Source organism: Podarcis filfolensis (assembly GCF_964270895.1).
Source record: "Podarcis filfolensis genome assembly, chromosome: 4".
In the NCBI taxonomy this organism is placed as follows: domain Eukaryota; kingdom Metazoa; phylum Chordata; class Lepidosauria; order Squamata; family Lacertidae; genus Podarcis; species Podarcis filfolensis.
Window position 1 is genome coordinate 96,808,875 of NC_139607.1, and position 18,584 is coordinate 96,827,458.

Sequence of the window (18,584 nt, forward strand, 5' to 3'; positions counted from 1 at the left end):
TGCTACTCCTTAGCTTCTGATCAAAGAAGCTTTGCAAAGCAACACTCCCCCATCAATGTACAGGTGAGCACATCATTTTTAGCTACTTAATGCAGCAAGGCTCTTCGGAATGTTTTAAAAGCAGATTTCATAAAAGCAGTATTATGGCTTTGGTGCGATTGGACATCTAATTTTAGGCATGTGCGTCTCTGAACATAATTGACCAGGAACATGACTCAGTTCAACATTCTTAGGAGATGATTTACTAGCAGAAAAATAACACCTGAAATTCTGTTAAGCCTGGGTTTGCCTAAATATTAAACTATGGGAAGCAAAGTAGTTCACAAAAAGCAGGACAGTTCATTATTTTGCCTGAGCAGATCCATGCAGAAAAACAGCACTATGCAGAAACGAAATAAAGTCCAACCATAAACAGCTACTAGCAGCTGTTTTGCAAGTGCTGTAGTGGATTTTTCCAGCCATTTCCCCTTACAAATATTTACTTGTTCCACAAGTTAGCAGGTAACCCATGACAGCTTTGGTGGAAACCCATTTATTATAACACAAATAAGGTTTACCCAGCACACAGCATTTTTATCATTGTACATGGGAGGCAAACACTCCCAAAACTCATGCAACAAAAAGGGGCTGCCACAGAAACCATGATCTACACTGGAAGATAAAAAGCAGTACAGTGGTACCTCGGGTTAAGTACTTAATTCATTCCGGAGGTCCGTACTTAACCTGAAACTGTTCTTAACCTGAAGCACCACTTTAGCTTTAGCCTCCAGCTGCTGCCACGCCACCGGAGCACGATTTCTGTTCTCATCCTGAAGCAAAGTTCTTAACCTGAAGCACTATTTCTGGGTTAGCGGAGTCTGTAACCTGAAGCGTATGTAACCCGAGGTACCACTGTAATGTATTGAAGAGAGGTAAGACCACAGCCCAGCTTCGACTGACCAGCTAAACCAGGTGAGGGTCTCAAACCCTCAGTGAGTTAGGGACTTCCCCTGTATGTGAAGACAGGCAGATTGAGTGGATGAGACCAGGAGTGGGTCCCACAGCCAAGAAGGCAGTTTCTGCACATGATATAGAGAGGAATGTGGGGAAGATGGGGCTCATCCACCTGGGAAGCGAGCCCACCTAGGAGAAGGAAACCTCTGAAGCTAAACCTCTGCTGCCTTGCAGCTATACCCATTCCTGAGAAAGGCTATGGGAGTAAACCCATACCAGCTGCCTTATGGGACATCTTTGGGAGAAGAAAAGGCTAAGGAGTCAACTCTACACAAATCCAGAGTGGAGTCCCTAAGATGGTTGGATGGTGCCTTGCACGCCTCCTTCCAGCAACTCCTGCAGCCAAGCTTTTACCAAATGTCCTGCTCTCCTTTGGACCTCATCAGTGGGGCCGAGAGGTGGGTCTTGTTGTCTGGGCAGCCCAGGACCTCCAGACACACTGCCCAGGCTTGAATTCCAGAGAGGTCACTTTCGTGCTGTTAAAGCAGCAAAAACAACGCAGGAGGCAGCAGTTACGAGCTACCAGTCTCTGCAGCCACAGCAGTCGCTGTGATTCTCCAGTAGTTGGACTTCACCCCTGGAGGTGCACTGCATTGTGTCTCGAGACAGACAGATGCCAAAAAGAGAGAGAAAAGAAACAGAGGCATGGTGGATGTTCACAATTTGCAAAAATAGTAAAAAGAAACCCTTGTTTTCTGACCTGCTTATGGGCTTCTTGGCAGCATGTGGAACCAGATTCTTTGGTCTGTTCCAAGCAGGGCCCTTACGTTCTTTTTTGAGGGGAAAAGTCGACATTCAATACTTTCGCACTCTCCTCCTCCCTCACAAAGGTTTTCTGCACTAAGGCACATGTCAGCAGCAGCTGCTTTGCCTTACTGAAGGTGTGAAATCATTTTCTCATTGATTTCCTCATTTTCTCCCCAAAACAGACTAGGTTAATTTTAGACTCTATTAATATGTGCTGAAAACCACACAAACGTCGGCACTGAGGTGAAAAGTTAGTAGCGAAAAATATGCCAACACCAGGAGGCTGAAAGATAGGCCCAAGCACTGAGATGCAACACACACACAGACAAAGGCTGCAGGATTTCAGAGAGGACGACACATGGGAAGCATGACTGAGGATCAGTTAAAAGAGAACTGTTACTGGCAAGACACAGACTCGACTCAGATAAATGTTAGGTGGTAAAGCATGGGGAAGTTTTTTTAAAAACAAGTTTCCTTTCCAGTAGCAATTTGTACCCAATCTTCTCCTTTGGCGATCACTCGTAGCCGAGTAAGATACATCCTTCCACAGTGGGGACATTGGTTTCCGGGTGGGAGTTGATCACAGTGTGGATTTGCCAAGCGTGCTTTCCTCCTAGCACGTTTCTCCCTTGCGTCCTGAGTTCGAGTGTCTTCAAAGCCCCTGACACCTTTGGTAAAGGCTGTTCTCCAACTGGAGCGCTCGCAGGCCAATGTTTCCCAGCTCTCAGTGTTTACACTACATTTTTTTTAGATTTGCCTTGAGACAGTGCTTAAACCTCTTTTGTTGACCACCAGCATCACGCTTTCCATTTTTAAGTTTGGAATAGAGTAGTTGCTTTGGAAGACGCTCATCAGGCATCCGCACAACATGACTAATCCAACGAAGTTGATGTTGAAGAATCATTGCTTCGACACTGGTGATCTTTGCTTCTTCCAGTACACTAGCATTAGTTCGCCTGTCTTCCCAAGGGATGTGTAAAATTTTTCAGAGACACCGTTGATGGAATCTTTCAAGGAGTTGGAGATGGAGGAGTTGTCAAAACTACCTGGGAGTTAACATCACTGACGTAATTAGAGTCCTCCCCTCGGCTGCTTTAATTACTGCAGCCCATTCAGCCAAGAAACCTGGCAGCATCAGTTCTTGTTTTTGCCAACAGGTGTCTTGAATCAGTGACCATACCCTTAACACAACACTGCCCGGTTTGGGGGGGGGGTGTTGGGGGGGAAGAGAGCTATTTCCTCTCCTTACAGCCTCATGTTTATTCTGCCTTTTATCAATCTAAAACAGATTTTAGGAACCCTTTTGCATGTTTTAAGCTGCTGCACACACAACGAGAAAACAGCTAAAAAAAATAAATGTACCGCTGGTGCAAGACGACCCACTAGCTGCTGCAATCTGAGCCACTGCCCTAAACCATCAGAGATAAGGCTGTAGCTAACATTCCTCTCACCTCGGCTTTGCGGATGTTCTCTCTGGCTTCATCTATCTTCTGTTCCAGTTCTGCTCGGCTCTGCTCAGACACCACAGACCCGTGGCATTCTAATTCTTCCAGAGTCTGCCAAAAACAGGAAGGGGAGGGGGAAAACATTTGGTGTGTTTTTAATTGGACTGTTGTTTCTGGAAGGGATATGAAGCGTCACTTCAAACCTCGTGCAGAAGCTCTCCCTTTGCAAGGCTTTAACAGGCGGACCTCCATCCTGATTTACAAACAGCCACAAATGGGAAGAAGAGAATTCTTTGCTGCTCTCCCTTATGCAGTTTGATTTACTTTCCTTTGTATAAAACAAGCCCAAAGGAGGCCCCCAATCCGCTCACAGGTCCTTGTATGATCAGTGGAAACAGTTGGCCCTGGCAAGTATCAACCACCCTCAATTCCGACCTGATAATTGCCACCTGCCCAGATTTTAATTTGTCTGAATTAATTTTAAGAGGTATTTTAATTAATTGATGTCTGTTTTTATGCATATTGTGTTGTTATGATGTTAGCGCTCTGAGCCCAGCCTCAGCAGGAGAGAGTGGGATACAAATAAATTATTATTATTATTATTATTATTATTATTATTATTATTATTCACCAGACATGCATCCATTACTGCTGCTGACTTTACACATTCGCATTTGAACCCAGATCTAGGTCCACACATCTCATGGTTGCTTAAGACAGCGGTGCCTTTGCCCGTGTTGAACTGAACAGAGCTTGTATTTTATGTAAACCCCAACTCACAGCACAAACAACTAAAAGAGCCGGAGCTTGCTCTGATTTCTAATGTTGTAAGGGTGGACGTTCCAAGTGGTTGTGTACTTTCCCTACTCTCTGGTGTCTTTCCAAGAGATCAGGAGGAAAGGAAAGGAAAGGAAAAAACTTGGAAACTGTCTCACCCAGCTGGCTTTGTTTATAAATTTAAACAGCAATGTCACAGCCATGCTACAGAGTACCAAGATTTTCCCTGCCCACCCCCTTGGGGAGAAGAGGGAGGAAAGGAGAATTAAGGATGTAACCCTTTGATCTGGACATTTCCACTCAAATACAGTTGCTTAGATATGTGCAGTGTCTCAGCTTGCTTCTCAAACAAAATGCAAGCAAAAATTAACAAAAGTGCAGCCTGAAATGTTATGCAGGAAGAGAGGTGTGGTTCCAGTACCATGAAGATATAAAAGCAGATGTCTGTAAATGTAAAGGATTTATGGAAAGAGTGCAGGAGAGCACCTGGGTCAATTATTTGCGATGTGAATTGCTCTCTTATTGTTGGTGGCTTACGAGGTCTTTGAGTGAGCAGTATGCAAGCCGTTAAAATAAATTTTGTAAAATAAATAAGGATTATTTTAAATGACAGACTTGTAAGGTAAGGACAACTGAAGGAAGACATAGAAGACGACAATACATTGAGGGAAGTATTTATTTGTTTCCAATTCTATGTCCTCTCAGGTACAAGTTTTTACCCATGTTGTCTGGCTTACATAAAAACCAAACCTTGTAGGCTTGTTTTTAAAACAAATGTGTGTGTAACAGTGCATACAGGAGTCCGAATAGAATTGAGATTTATACCAGTATAAAGCTACTGCTTTGCATATTTAGAGAACTACCTTTTTTTCTCAGCAGTGCATACAGGTAGTGCCACGTAATGTTTCCTGAAGCTACTTGGAAGCTACACAAATTAGGGGCTTAAAAAATCAAAAGGAGAAGCACCTCTCACAATCTTAAATGTCATATAGGCCTTCCTGGTGCGAGCTGACAAGGACATAGATTTGCAAATGAACCAGAGACCTCTTAATTTGGACTGCTTTTAAAAATGAAACATCTTGGCAAGGTAACGTTGCAGCGTAGTGTGGCAGCACACAACTAATAAACAAACGAGACAACTCTGGCAAAGGCAAGCCCCTTTAAAACATGGCCAACATGACTGAGAGTAATTATCATGTGTTAATTATCACACATCCCAGTTAAAGCACTTTGAAGAACAAGGTGATCTACTGGGACAATGTGGAACAAATAACTCAGTGCAAACAAGGCCAAAGCCAGAATTACGTGGGATGCCATAGGATGGAATATATACCGTGTTTTTCGCCCTATAAGACGCCCCTCCAAAAAGTAAGGGGAAATGTGTGTACATCCTATGGAGCGAATGCAGGCTCCTTGGCTTCAGCAATAGCAGCGCGAAGCCTCCGAAACACAGAGGGAGCACTCCCTCTGCGTTCCGGAGGCTTTGCGTTGCTTTTGTTGAAGCCTGGACAGCGAGAGGCGTCAGTGCGCACCAACCCCTCTCATTCTCCAGGCTTCAGGGATAGCCGCCTGAAGCCTTCGGAGCGCAGCGCGAGTTCCCGCTGCGTTCTGGAGGCTTCAGGTTCCTTTTGCTGAAGCCAGGAGAGTCTTGCTCTCCTGGCTTCAGCAAAAGGAACCCGAAGCCTGAGGAGCGCAGCGGGAACTTGCGCTGCGCTTGGAAGGTTTCAGGGATAGCCGCGCGCAGCCCCTCCGGCAGGGAGAGGCTGCAGGCGGCTATGGCTTCTTTAGCCCTGCGCAGCCTCTCCCGGCTGGAGAGGTTGTGCGCGGCTAAAGAGGAAGCCAAAACAGCGAGCTGAATCCATCCCGCTCGCTGCCTTGGCTTGTGTCATAGCCGCGCACAACCCCTCCAGCAGGGAGAGGTTGCGTGCGGCTAAAGAGGAACTCTGAGAGAAGCGGACAGGCTGCTTTTTTTTCTTAATTTCCCCCTCTAAAAACTAGGTGCGCCCTATGGTCCGGTGCGCCTTATGGAGCGAAAAATACGGTATACCAAGGAAGCTGTTTCCTTTCCTCATGGAATGACAGATGCTGTGAAATGGAATATGAGTGGTGTAATCCTTCACCAAGGTGGCTGGATGAACAGGACAGGCAAAGAAGCCGCCAATAATCTTATTTGTTTTCAACCCACCCGCTGACTGTGAATAATGTTTTTGTGCTCTCTCGCCACACGCGTCGCCCATTTTCGGGCTTCCTTGTTCAGACTGTGCTCTTCTGTCGTTCCGGTCTCAGATTCCAGTTGCCGACTCTGAAACACACACATACAAGAAAGGAAAGTGAGTGAGGGGATTTCCTAGGCCTGGCCTTCCCACCTGTGACATCCTCGTTTATGTAGCCATCCGAAAAATGTTATTTAACTCACTTACAAGACTTCGCAAAAGGGCTTTTCCCAGATTCTTGTTATATGAAGCCGAACATAACAAGCAAATTTCAAACACAGAAAAAGCCCTGCTGTCTGTCCATGAGGTTTGTCATGGGGGAAATGAAAAAACCTGAAACCAGTGTAATTGGCTCTTTAATGCTTTTCAAAAGCAAGATGGGGTTGTTTTCTTTTTTAAAAAAAGAGGCTGCTGTAAAGTGAAAATGAATTATCTTTAATACGATAAATTTCTGAAGCAGAGGAACCAAACAAAGAGCAGATAAAATGCCTCAGGCAAAGAGGGAATTTGGGGGCTGGGATCTAACTGAGATCTAAACTTGATTCTGCATTGCGTTTCCCAATGTTTCATAAGCTTTCACGAGATTGGTGAACACATGAACAAAAGATGATTTCACAAAGACCCAGAATACTTACCAAACTAGCCCATGCATTTAATCGAGGCAAAAGCAAGGTATTGATCTGCACTCCCACCCCAATAATTACCAGCAGCTGACAAGCGCATGCAATGCTTTACTTGCACCATTACAGGACGGGTCTCGCATCACAGGCAACGGTCCTATGATGGGACAACCACGTTTTGCAAAAGCCGACAGCAGGGGTGTTCGGGGTGGGCTGGATGATAAAGGGATATGCATTCAACCCTGAGCTCCTGCACGTCCCAAAATGGAAAAGGTCTCCGTCATTCAAAGAACCATATAAAGTACAAGTGGTCCAGAAGTTGAGGAGAGGCAATCCTCTCCACTGTAACAGTTGCTGGTTTCCTCCCTTCTCTTTCATCAGAGCATCTTGCAGAGATGCAAAAAAAAGCACGTTCTTCTAAAGCAGGAAGATTGTGCCCATTACCTCCTTCCCCGTGAATAGGGACTTTTACGTCTATTGGGGAAAAATTCAAGAGCTAGCCACTTTAGTCCTTCAAACTACACTTACGAATGGCTCCAGTCTCCTCTTTAAAGGTTCTATAAGAAATCCCCTAACTCTCCCCTAAGCAACGGATGTTGTCGGATGATGCCCTCCCACAAGATGCCCCAGTAGCAGGAAGCAAGGAGGATAGCAGCTGGGGAGCAGACATTTCCCACACTTATCCACCCCACCAGTGGATCTCTCCCCCCCCCCCCCACTCCTGGCCAGGGAGGCTTGCTTGGGATACCTTTTTATATTTTCAGTACCAGGCAGATATTTTTATTCCTTTTAAAAAAAAAAGGTCTCAGAACTAAATTGATAGAATCATAGGAATGCAGAGTTGGAGGGGGGGTCATCTAGTACAATCCCCTGCAATGAAGTAATCCAGCCCACAGCCATCCCTGGGTGGGCTTGAACTACCACCCTTCTGGTTAACAGCCAGACACATGGACCCATTGCATCACTAGGGTAGTTTGGGTATTTCTGGTGACTTTCAACTAGCGTCCCTGTTGTTCCACTAATTAATTTATCTTAATGTTTTATACCTGTTGTCTTTGTCCATGGATCACCGAAGAATGGATGCTTTTGAATTCTGGTGCTGGAGGAGACTCTTGAGAGTCCCATGGACTGCAAGAAGATCAAACCTATCCATTCTCAGGGAAATCAGCCCTGAGTGCTCACTGGAAGGACAGATCGTGAAGCTGAGGCTCCAATACTTTGGCCACCTCATGAGAAGAGAAGACTTCCTGGAAAAGACCCTGATGTTGGGAAAGATGGAGGGCGCAAGGAGAAGGGGCCAGACTTCAGTTCTCTCACCACCTACATAGGAAGCCACAAGTCAGACCTTTGGGTTCATCTAGTTCAGTGCTGTCACTTAAGTGGCACACTCTTAAGACAGACGGATGCCGACAAAGGATGTGTGCCACTTTTGAGTGTCAGCTGCCAAAGAAAATATGGCTTGTCTCTGAAATAAAATAGAAACCATGCCAATACATTTCCTGAAGGGCAGCTGTGCTGGTTGTTTCTGCTGGAATAGACGGTATTCAGTTGCCATAATGCCAACACATTGGTTCAGCGCCGTAAGATTCTTGGGTTATTTGAAGTGTCCCACCAAGAAAATTGCATGATTTGCTCATCAATCCTATTATTCTGTAAGATTATAGATTTTGCTGGACCATTTATTTCAACCAACCAATCACACGTCTTGTGCACCATGAGGAAAATTTCTCCAGCTCCAGGGAAAACTTTGGTGGGTATGGCCTAATTTGGTATGTTGTGCCAGCTCACTTGCTAGGAACAACGTGTTTCTGCCTCAAAACACAGGACACATAATGGTCTATTCCATTGTTATTCAGCTGTGGCCTGTTTGACGTAAGAATTCCAACAGTTCTTGAAATGCCCCTCTTTTTTTGCGTGGGCTACAAGCTCATATAGGCTTCAGCCACGCTAACTGAATTCCAGCAGGAATGTGTATTTGCTGAGGTGGTGCCAGTGTTTATTACGGGATCTTAGTTCCAACTCCATCCAGGAGGAAGAAAACAAACCCTCCCCCATTTTGGCCTGGAAGGACAAACAACAGTCCAAAAAGCGGAGCTAATTATAGATTCACTTTCTGCCTTGAGACTTGCAGCGAAAGCGCTCTGAAAAACCCTTCAGCCTTTGAAAGCAAAAGAGAGCACTAACCTACACAAAATGGCACAATATCAGCCATCCCGTGGCACAACCATCTAGCCAGATGAACCCTACCTGAAAAGAGTGTTACTCCTAAGAAGTGGTAGAATAACTGTCTATCAAAAAAGGAGGCAGGAGAATGGACAGGCGTCTTAAGATAGGAAGTGATGCCAAAAAACGGCATGGTTTGCTCAAACAGCAACAAGGGAAGCCAGAAATTGTGCCTGGAGCACTAAAGTAGAATCTAAACTGGGGACCACGACATTATAACGTAATGTGAGATGCTGTTTAGGGATCCCAGATATGAACATTAACAGCATCCTCAGCCAAAGACCAGCTTGGCTGCTTGACAAAACTGTTGGAAAATTCCATTCCACCTTAAGGAGCAAACATGGGATTATTACATGTCACATGTCTGTTTACATTCCAGCACAGTTTGCTGCGAACTTCCGTTGTGTGTATAGCTTTTGCTTTTGATTCTTTTGCCGAGAAGACAAAGAGAGAGACGACATGTTTCTTTGTCCTGATTTATGATTAATAAATTCGTAGTTGTAGAATACTTCCACAAGCCTCACGCCTATTCTGTGTCAAAACAAAAAAAAATTTTTCCTTCCAGTAGCCTATTCTGTGTGTGCAGATTGCTCTGCTAATATAGTGTGCCCTGGCTTTGAAGCCTGGGTTGCTGATTTTCATCGGAGAAGAGGCTGATGGGTCTTCGCAGTGGGATGGCTGGAAGGAGACAACCCAGCTAGGGCTAGCCAGCTGGCCTCTGGACCCACTGCAAGCCGACAACTACCAGCCAGGTTAGTAACTAACATACTGATTCTCAAACAGATTAGATCAAAGAACTACAGGCAATTGTGTAGAACTTACAAATAGTAACTGGGCCTTTGTCAGGGTTGCATAATGAAATGCTCCTCAATAATAATAAAACTGCCAATATCACAATTTATAATCTATGGTGCAACTGCATTTGGGTATAGTTCTGGTCGTCTCATCTCAAAAAGGATATTGTGGAGTTGTAAAAAGCTCAGAAAAGGGCCACCAAAATGATGGTGGTCTTTGTTGGGAATATGAATACGTGCAGCTACTCACACAGAGTCAATTAGGGTTTGGCAGACAGCCAAGGCAATGTGGAGGAGTGAGTCTGCCTGGTGATACAGAGGCATGGAGACAGCTCCACGATTGGTCAAGCTCTCTCAAGGGAGTGATGATTAACGGCCTACTAACTGGAATGTGTTAGTTCAGTAGTACGAGTTTGAGTGTAGGAGTTGGAGGTTGAGAGTTGTGAGTCGTGTATGAGAGAGTTAGCTAAAGATCCGTGTTCTGTTCTGTTCCTGTAAATAGTCCACTGTATATAATAAACACCTAACTACAAGTTCCTGATTCCTGCTTTGTCTATCCTGTCTGCAGCCAAGTTGCCAATTGCTTCTGTGGATTCTGCGTTACTCTGCTAGGTCTGGCTAAGGTCCTGCAACTAGTCGGAAAGTTGCGAAACACCAATAGGTTTTGCCAATAGTCTTCTCCCTTGTTTCCCACAGGCATCTAGTTGGCCAATGTGAGAACAGGATGCTGGTTGGAAGACACAAGATTTACCCACCCGGGAAGAATGGCAGATGAAGTTGATGGACTATATGGAACTGGCGGAAATGACTGGCAGAATCCGAGACCAGGGAGAAGAGTTGGTGGAAGAAGACTGGAAAAAGTTTAAAGACTATTTACAGAAATACTGTAAAATTAATGAATGTTAGAAAAAGGTGGAAATGAAGTGATATGGCTTTAGTAGAAATGTGATAAGGAATTAAGTATAACTAGATTATTAGAGTAAAATAAGGTTAGAAATGTTAAGATAATTATATGATAGAAAACAGAGGAAGATGGAAAGGAATTGCTGAAACAATTAATAGAAGTGGAATACAAAAAGGGAGGTGTGAGGAGGTCACTGAAACAAGTGAATGAAAGATAAGATAATGAAATTGTTTGGTGTGTTTTAAATTGTTTTTATTTAGTTTTGTTAGTCTAATGTGTTATTGTTATGTAGTGTTTTTATGTTATATTATGTAGTGTCTTTGTATTGTATTGTATTGTTTATTTTGTTTTGTTTAAATTGTTGGAAAAGCAATAAATATTATTATATATATATAAAAAAGAGAACAGGATGCTGGACTACACTGGGCCATTGGCCTGATCCAGCAGGCTCTCCCTATGTTCTTATGTTAGCCAAGCCATTCCCCTATCAAGCTACTTTCCTATTTGCATAGATTTTATTTATTTATTTGTGTGTGTGTGTGTGTGCGCGCGCGTGCGCAGAAGAGCATTCCACCAGTCCGAAGTTGCTCAGCCCAACCTCAACTTCTGTCTTTGAGAACCAGGCCACAGCCTGTATTTCAGAATCTCTAGACTCTGTTCTGAAGGGAAGCTCTGCTTCTGCACATGACTGTGGCATGATGGGAAGTTATTGCTTCTAAGCTTTGCTTCTGCACATCATTTCTGTACAAACCGTTCTAATACTAAGACGTTCCCTCATCACCTTAGAATGTTCAGTTTACATTGAGTTCAGGAAAACATTATACTCTGACCTGTTCTTAATGCATAGTTGACCACATCTATCGGAACATAATTGTTTAAGTCTTGCTATATCAATCACTAGTTATAATTTAATTAGGAGGTTTTCATGCCTGTCTAGTTCTGTGCTCCCTTTCCCAGCCTTTAATCTATTGGTGATTAATGCCTATATGCAACCTTTGCTTTGTACTTGTGTTAACCAATCAGCAATAAGCACATATGTGGCAATGCTGTAATATTCAATAAAAGAGACTCCCCGAGACTTGCTCGAGAGATGCCTCCCATATGACACTCACCACTCGTCTGTCGTTATTTCAACCCAACACTGTTCCCCATCAGAAGCACAGCACCTGCCTTACAGAAAGGCAGAAAGACTGGGTCAAATATGTATTGATGGACTGGGTTGCAAGCTTGACTGCTTATTCAGCAGAAAGCCTGATTTCTCACCTATTTTCTCATAAATGGTGAGGAGTCTGAGAGAGGAACGGCTCAAAATCTAAAAAACCCAGCAACATGCTAGGCTCTCATTAGAGCTGCAAAGGGAATGCCTAGCTGATCATTGTAAAAATCAGAAAACTCCCAACAGAAATGAGCATTTATTGCATGCCAGCTACCATACACAAAGTGCAACAAAACAACTCAGTCATTGCTTTGGACAGACATGGGGCGAGGTTTCTACAGCTCACCACTGTAGGGCCCAACCACTGAGAGCAGGAGAATATGCACGATTTAGGGTTCACAGACTTCTGCCTTTTAAAAAGGCACAGTTGAATTTACCACCCTGATGCCCCTCTTTCTCGTTTTCAGTCTGGATTTATTGTGGCTTATTTTATTTTTACTTTAGTTGTGGGACTACTCGCTGTACCGCTTTTACTTTAGAGGAGTCTCTAAAAGCACTGCGGGATAATGTATTCTTCTGTAAATAGCGCTCACATGCAGTGTGAAAACTTTCACAAAGACTCCCAACAATCCCTCGTTCTGTGCAGACAAGCCAACTACCACAGCAGCTGTGTTAGAATCTAGCACTTCTCACATGCAACGCGCAGATGTTTAAATAGAAGCAGAAGAAAGGTTCCTGTTAAAGCATCCCCAGTTCCGAGGCGGGGTGCGGGAACGGGGAGAGAAGCATCTTTGAAAGGCTCTTGGCACATAACTACAGACTCCTTGATTGTCTAAGGATGACTGCAAAGAGGAGGAGAAGAAAAAAAGTTCACTTTCTAAATGCGGGTGTTCACAAGCCTGTTGGGTCCCACAGAATGAAGTGACTCATGCCCTTGCACAAATATCCAACTTTGCTAATAATACTATTTTTGTTCTGCCTTATCTATTCACCGCCTTCCCAGGAGTTTCGGAAAACCCTAAAGGAAGTTCGGAGAGAAGAATGGCTCTCACTTTACAGTCCTGTTTTTCATTTGCGGCAGGTTTTCTCAAAGGGTGAGAGTGATAGTTTTCAGCCGTTTCAGACCTGGGGTCCCAGTATCAGTATCAGCAAGAAGAAATTAACCTACACATTCACCGTTTGTTTCTTTGTACTCGTCTTTCTTTCTGCATGTTTTATTTCCTTACCCCCTTTACCCCCTTGCTTAAAAAAAAAACACCCAAAAATTGTGGGGTGCCATTGGTGTGACCCACTTTTAGGTCAGAATGTGAAATAACATGTGGATTCTGATCCACTACTCCAAGGAAACCTGCAGCCTACTGGACACCTCTTTCAGCAAACCTTTAAGCCAGGCTTCCCCAACCTTGGCCCTCCTGATGTTTTTGGCCTACAACTCCCATGATCCCTAGCTAGCAGGATCAGTGGTCAGGGATGCTGGGAATTGTAGTCTCAAAGCATCTGGAGGGCCAAGGTTGAGGAAGCCTGCTTTAAGCTAATATCTTTTCCAATCTGTATCGGGATTGCTTTTAAGGTGCTTTAAATATGGGCTTATTGCTTTATCACTTGGCGTTCACTGTTCTGGGTTCCTTTCAGAGGAAGGGTGAGATATAAATTTAATAAATAAGTAAATAAAACCTGTAGTATTTAGTACCAGCTAGAATTCTACCCTTCAGCACTGACCATCACTCTGCATATTGGCTGGAATGAATCAGGCATGAGTGAATTTTGCAAGACCCCAAGGTTAACGCAGTCAACCTCCAATGTACAGAATATAATGTCACAGGCAACTTGGCAAAAACAGGAAAGAACTGCTTTAAAAAAAATTGTTTCAGCTCTTTGGGGCCATTATCTTGGCAGTAGATTTAGTTGTTTATTGCATTTTCTCACAGGATCACATGCTGTTTGAGGAAGGGGCCTCCATTTCCAATCAGGAAACATAAAGAGCTAGCAAATTTCCTCCTATATTTTGCCATGCTGTTGCAAATATGCTTATCTATGCATTAGTGAGCTTGATAGTAAGTTCTCTGTGCACTGCAGTTTGGGGGAACTTCTGATTAAGAAGTTTACCTTGCCTCCTGACAGCTTTGTGGTTCGGATTTGATTTTAGTCCATTTGCTTTTAACAAAATTTGATAAAACCCCACTCACCCCATTGCTAAGTTAAAGCCGCCTCCTTTAAGCCTCTGATAACGCCCATTTTTGTTCCCCTCCATTGCTCTTCCCACTGTCTTCTGTTATTTGCTATGCCTCCACCCCCCAGTTCCGTAACCTCGGCCTCAAGACAAAGTCTTATCTTTTCTAATCACAACACTCAGATTCTCCTTTAGCCTGTCCTGGATTGTGTAGCTTTGTACCACAACATTCAAACGTGATCTACCGTACTCCTGCAAAGGGTAGCACAACAGTTGGGTGGGAACCCAATGTTCCATAGCCAGTAATTTACGGGACCAGGGCAGGTTCTCAATTCTTTACCGAGTCCCAGTACTATACAAACGTTTGCAGATAATCTTTTAGGAGTGTAAACTGGGGATACACCTGCCTTGTGCAAAGTGAATGGGATAATCCGGCAAGTTGAGAATGGCTGCGTGTTGAAATTTCACCTTCTGCTTGCTGTTGTACAGGGAGCTGTATGGTAAAACAAGCAACATCCCTCTGTTGACAGCAGGAGAGTCGCCTGCCTCTATTACTGACTCCCTTTTACATGTGTTCGGTGGCTAATGGTGTTATATTGGGTAGGCGACTTTACTAACCCTCCCAAGAGATAGCCAGCTTCTCACTCGCACCCTGAAAACATGCTGAATTATTCCAAGCAGAAAAATATAGTTTAACAGCTATAAATGTTAGACTGCATATGCCCCTATCTCTCCCCGCTCTGTAGTTAAGCAACTGAAACCTCTCTAGGAAGAGGCACCCAAGTTCTGTTGAACTATTTATTTGATTGAAAAATTAGTCATTGATCGGGGGGGGGGGAGTCTTGATTTTAGTTCAGGTCAGCAGATTACTCTGTAATGTTCACTGCACAGTTTGCCCATTGAAAACAATCATGCATATCCCATGAAAAAGCTACTTGTGCCGAACAGCTCCAACACAAAATGGAAATGAAGTGACTAAAATGCATAACAGTTGCATATTTTTACCCCCTACTTCAAGGATTGTTAACGAGTAGAAAAATAAGAATGTATATAGAATTCCTGGTTTTGAGTATTATCCAAAGAATGACTTGCGGGATGAAATTTAGTAGGAAAGTAAAATGGCCAAAAATGAAACATCGGCTACGTGGACTGACAGAAATAAGGACCCCACTATCAGTTTCCTGGATCCAATTTGACGACACGCGTTTTTGGAAAAGCAAGACAAAGCTTGCCTTGCTTTTATGTCAACTTCAGTATAATGAAAACCAAAGAAAAAATTCAAGTACTGTATCTGAATACATTTGTACTGGCTCAATAAGGGAGCCTACACTACAGTTTGAAGCTCCTGCATCTTTGGGGGGGGGCTAACTGAGCGCTGTACCCAATCCTTTACCTGGCCCCTGAAGATTAAAGGTAAAGGGACCCCTGACCATTAGGCCCAGTCGTGGCCGACTCTGGGGTTGCGGCGCTCATCTCGCTTTACTGGCCGAGGGAGCCGGTGTACAGCTTTCGGGTCATGTGGCCAGCATGACTAAGCCTCTTCTGGCGAACCAGAGCAGCGCATGGAAACGCCGTTTACCTTCCCGCCGGAGCGGTACCTATTTATCTACTTGCACTTTGATGTGCTTTCGAACTGCGAGGTTGGCAGGAGCAGGGACCGAGCAACGGGAGCTCACCCCGGTGCGGGGATTCGAACCGCCGACCTTCTGATCAGCAAGTCCTAGGCTCTGTGGTTTAACCCACAGCGCCACCCGCGTCCCTTGAAGATTAGGACAAGTTAATTACGGGGCCTTCTGTATCTCACTGTACCTTCAGAGATGAAGTTAACTGGGGTGCTTAAGAGGGCATTTTCTGTGCAATACCTATTGTTCAAGATGGCTTTTGGCCACAGCTGAAGGTATTTTAATCCCTTGGGCAGCCTTCCTCAATCTGGTGCCCTCCAGATGTTTTGCACTACAACTTGCACTGACCCCAGCCAGCATGGGCAACGGTCAGGGATGGCAGAAGTTGTAGTTCATCTGGAGGGCAGCAGTTTGGGGAAGGATGTCTTAGCAGATGAATTATTTTTGTCTGCTGTCCTCTGCTATCTTAATAGTATTTGTTTGCTGCTGAAGTATGCTGCCTCGGGCGCTTTAGCAATTAAGGCAGAAAAATGACATATAAATATCTTAATTAGTTTAACTGAAATCAAGAGTATGGTAGTTTTATTCCGCTTTCCCAGAAGGGTACATGGAGCTGAAGGGGGCACGTCTGGTCACAGGATTATGTAAAGCTACTCTAGATATCAGATGGTGCATTGACATCTCACTTCAAAATTCTGAATTATTATAAATTGTGCACTGTTTGGTCCAGCAAAGTTAAGCAGGCCTCCGAGAATTTAGTTCAGTTCTGAGATCTTGACAGTAGGAATCTGGTTTTTAACACGTTATGCATTCATTTGTCACTTTATGCATGGAAGCAGATTGCACCATAACAGTCCATGTCATCATGCATATCAGCAAGACCACGAGACAGTAAATGGTGAGAGCAGATGCTGCCATATACCTCTACTAAGGTCATTCTCAGAGCACTGACAGGTGAAGGCTCAATATCCACCAGCTGAACGGCATTAAAACTCTGAATGTCAAAGGTTGCACAAGGACAAAACACACACACACACACACACACAAACACATACACACACACACCAGTTAGAACTGCAAGGCAAACACAATTAGGCAAATATGGTTAGTCAGGGAAAACTCAGCCCACTGCCTTTTATATACCCTTGGACTTGATGTAAACAATGTACTGGAGAAGTCAGATATATAAAATTAACTTATCTTTTGTTGAGGATGAAGTTAGAAAACATCTGAATTTCAAGGGCAAGTCTGTTGTTTTTAACAAGGCTTGCCCAGTTTTTATCTGCCTTTCCCCAATGCAGCACAGACCCAGATTCCTTCCCCCTTGCTAACTATGGTTTATCAAAAATCTGCAAAAAGAAATGACTTTGTTTAAAAAAAAAAAAAACTTACACATTGCTTATATTGGTACTTTCTATTACCTTGGTGTAAGAAGCACAGAAAATTGCTCTTTAGCCACCTGGTGAGCTATTTGCTTAATGTGAACCTCTGCAAATATTTGGGGAGACAGTACGATTTGGGGAAAAAATATTTGCCGTGATCAACCATTTCTTAAAACACGATAAATTTTTAGAAAATCCCTCCCAGCCTCCCCTGTATTTACGAACTATTCTCAACATAAAATAATTAATTTAGGAAGCTTTTTTGAGGACCTAAAACCTTAGAAAACAAAGGGCAATAAGCAAGGGCTGACCACATACAAGGAAAACACACAAGGCAAACACTGGGATCGGTTACAGAGCTTTGTTGTACAGTTGCAAAGATGAATTAGACCCTCCGCTAAGGTAAAGGGAAAGGGACCCCTGACCATTAGGTCCAGTCGTGGCCGACTCTGGGGTTGTGGCGCTCGTCTCACTTTATTGGCCGAGGGAGCAGGCGTACAGCTTCCGGGTCATGTGGCCAGCATGACTAAGCCGCTTCTGGCGAACCAGAGCAGCGCACGGAAACGCCGTTTACCTTCCCGCCGGAGCAGTACCTATTTATCTACTTGCACTTTGACGTCCTTTCGAACTGCTAGGTTGGCAGGAGCAGGGACCGAGCAACGGGAGCTCACCCCGTCGTGGGGATTCAAACCTCCGACCTTCTGATTGGCAAGTCCTAGGCTCTGTGGTTTAACCCACAGCGCCATCCACGTCCCAGACCTTCCGCTACCATACTCTAAAAATGTGTCTAAATGAACAGATGTTTTAATAAGCTTCATATTCCACCCCAGGGGATGGGACTGCGCCATCCGGCCTCACCTTTCATCATGCATTCACCCCATACAACATTTGCATGTTGGGCTTCATATTTACATAGGGAATGGCATGAATAGAATGCAATCAATTGTACAACTCAGTTTTGTGTGGGGCCAACAGGGAGGACTCGTGCTGGGTTCTAGACACCAAGGTCCCTACGGATATATTAAGTTGAATGTGAAGTATCGGGTGAGGAAGATACATCTTGAGTGGGGTAGGTTGGTATAATCCCAATCTCCCACCACTCATGGGATCTGAATGTTTGAAAAGGGGTAGAAAGGTAAAGGACCCCTGACAGTTAAGTCCAGTCGCGAACGACTCTGGAGTTGTGGCGCTCATCTCGCTTTACTGGCTGAGGGAGCCGACGTTTGTCTGCAGACAGTTTTTCCGGGTCATGTGGCCAGCATGACTAAGCCGCTTCTGGCGAAATCAGAGCAGCACACGGAAACGCCGTTTACCTTCCCACCAGAGTGGTACCTATTTACCTACTTGCACTTTTTGGCGTGCTTTCAAACTGCTAGGTTGGCAGGAGCTGGGAGTGAGCAACGGGAGCTCATCCCATCGCAGGGATTCGAACCGCCAACCTTCCGATCAGCAAGCCCTAGGCTCAGTGGTTTACATCATAGCGCCACCCGCCTCCCTTGAAAAGGGGAAGCACTCAATAAATTTTGCTGTTGTCCAAA

At 44.3% G+C, this 18,584-nt stretch overlaps 1 protein-coding gene and 1 long non-coding RNA gene across 8 annotated transcripts in view; both read right to left on the bottom strand.

Moving 5' to 3' along the window:
* FCHSD2 (FCH and double SH3 domains 2) overlaps positions 1–18,584 on the bottom strand; it is a 141,023-nt gene that overhangs the window by 29,899 nt on the left and 92,540 nt on the right. For all 7 annotated transcript variants that reach the window (XM_083609745.1, XM_083609744.1, XM_083609748.1 and 4 more), the window contains exons 11-12: positions 6,148–6,264; positions 3,192–3,296 (exon numbers count right to left, since the gene is read on the bottom strand). In XM_083609745.1, coding sequence (XP_083465871.1) covers positions 3,192–3,296; positions 6,148–6,264 — 222 coding nt within the window. The remainder of the gene's footprint in view (positions 1–3,191; positions 3,297–6,147; positions 6,265–18,584) is intronic.
* LOC310761018 lies at positions 7,591–17,795 on the bottom strand. The gene is made up of 4 exons (XR_014547189.1): positions 11,859–17,795; positions 11,130–11,370; positions 9,588–10,539; positions 7,591–9,544 (listed from the first exon to the last, which is right to left on the bottom strand). It is a non-coding gene; the product is annotated as an uncharacterized lncRNA (long non-coding RNA).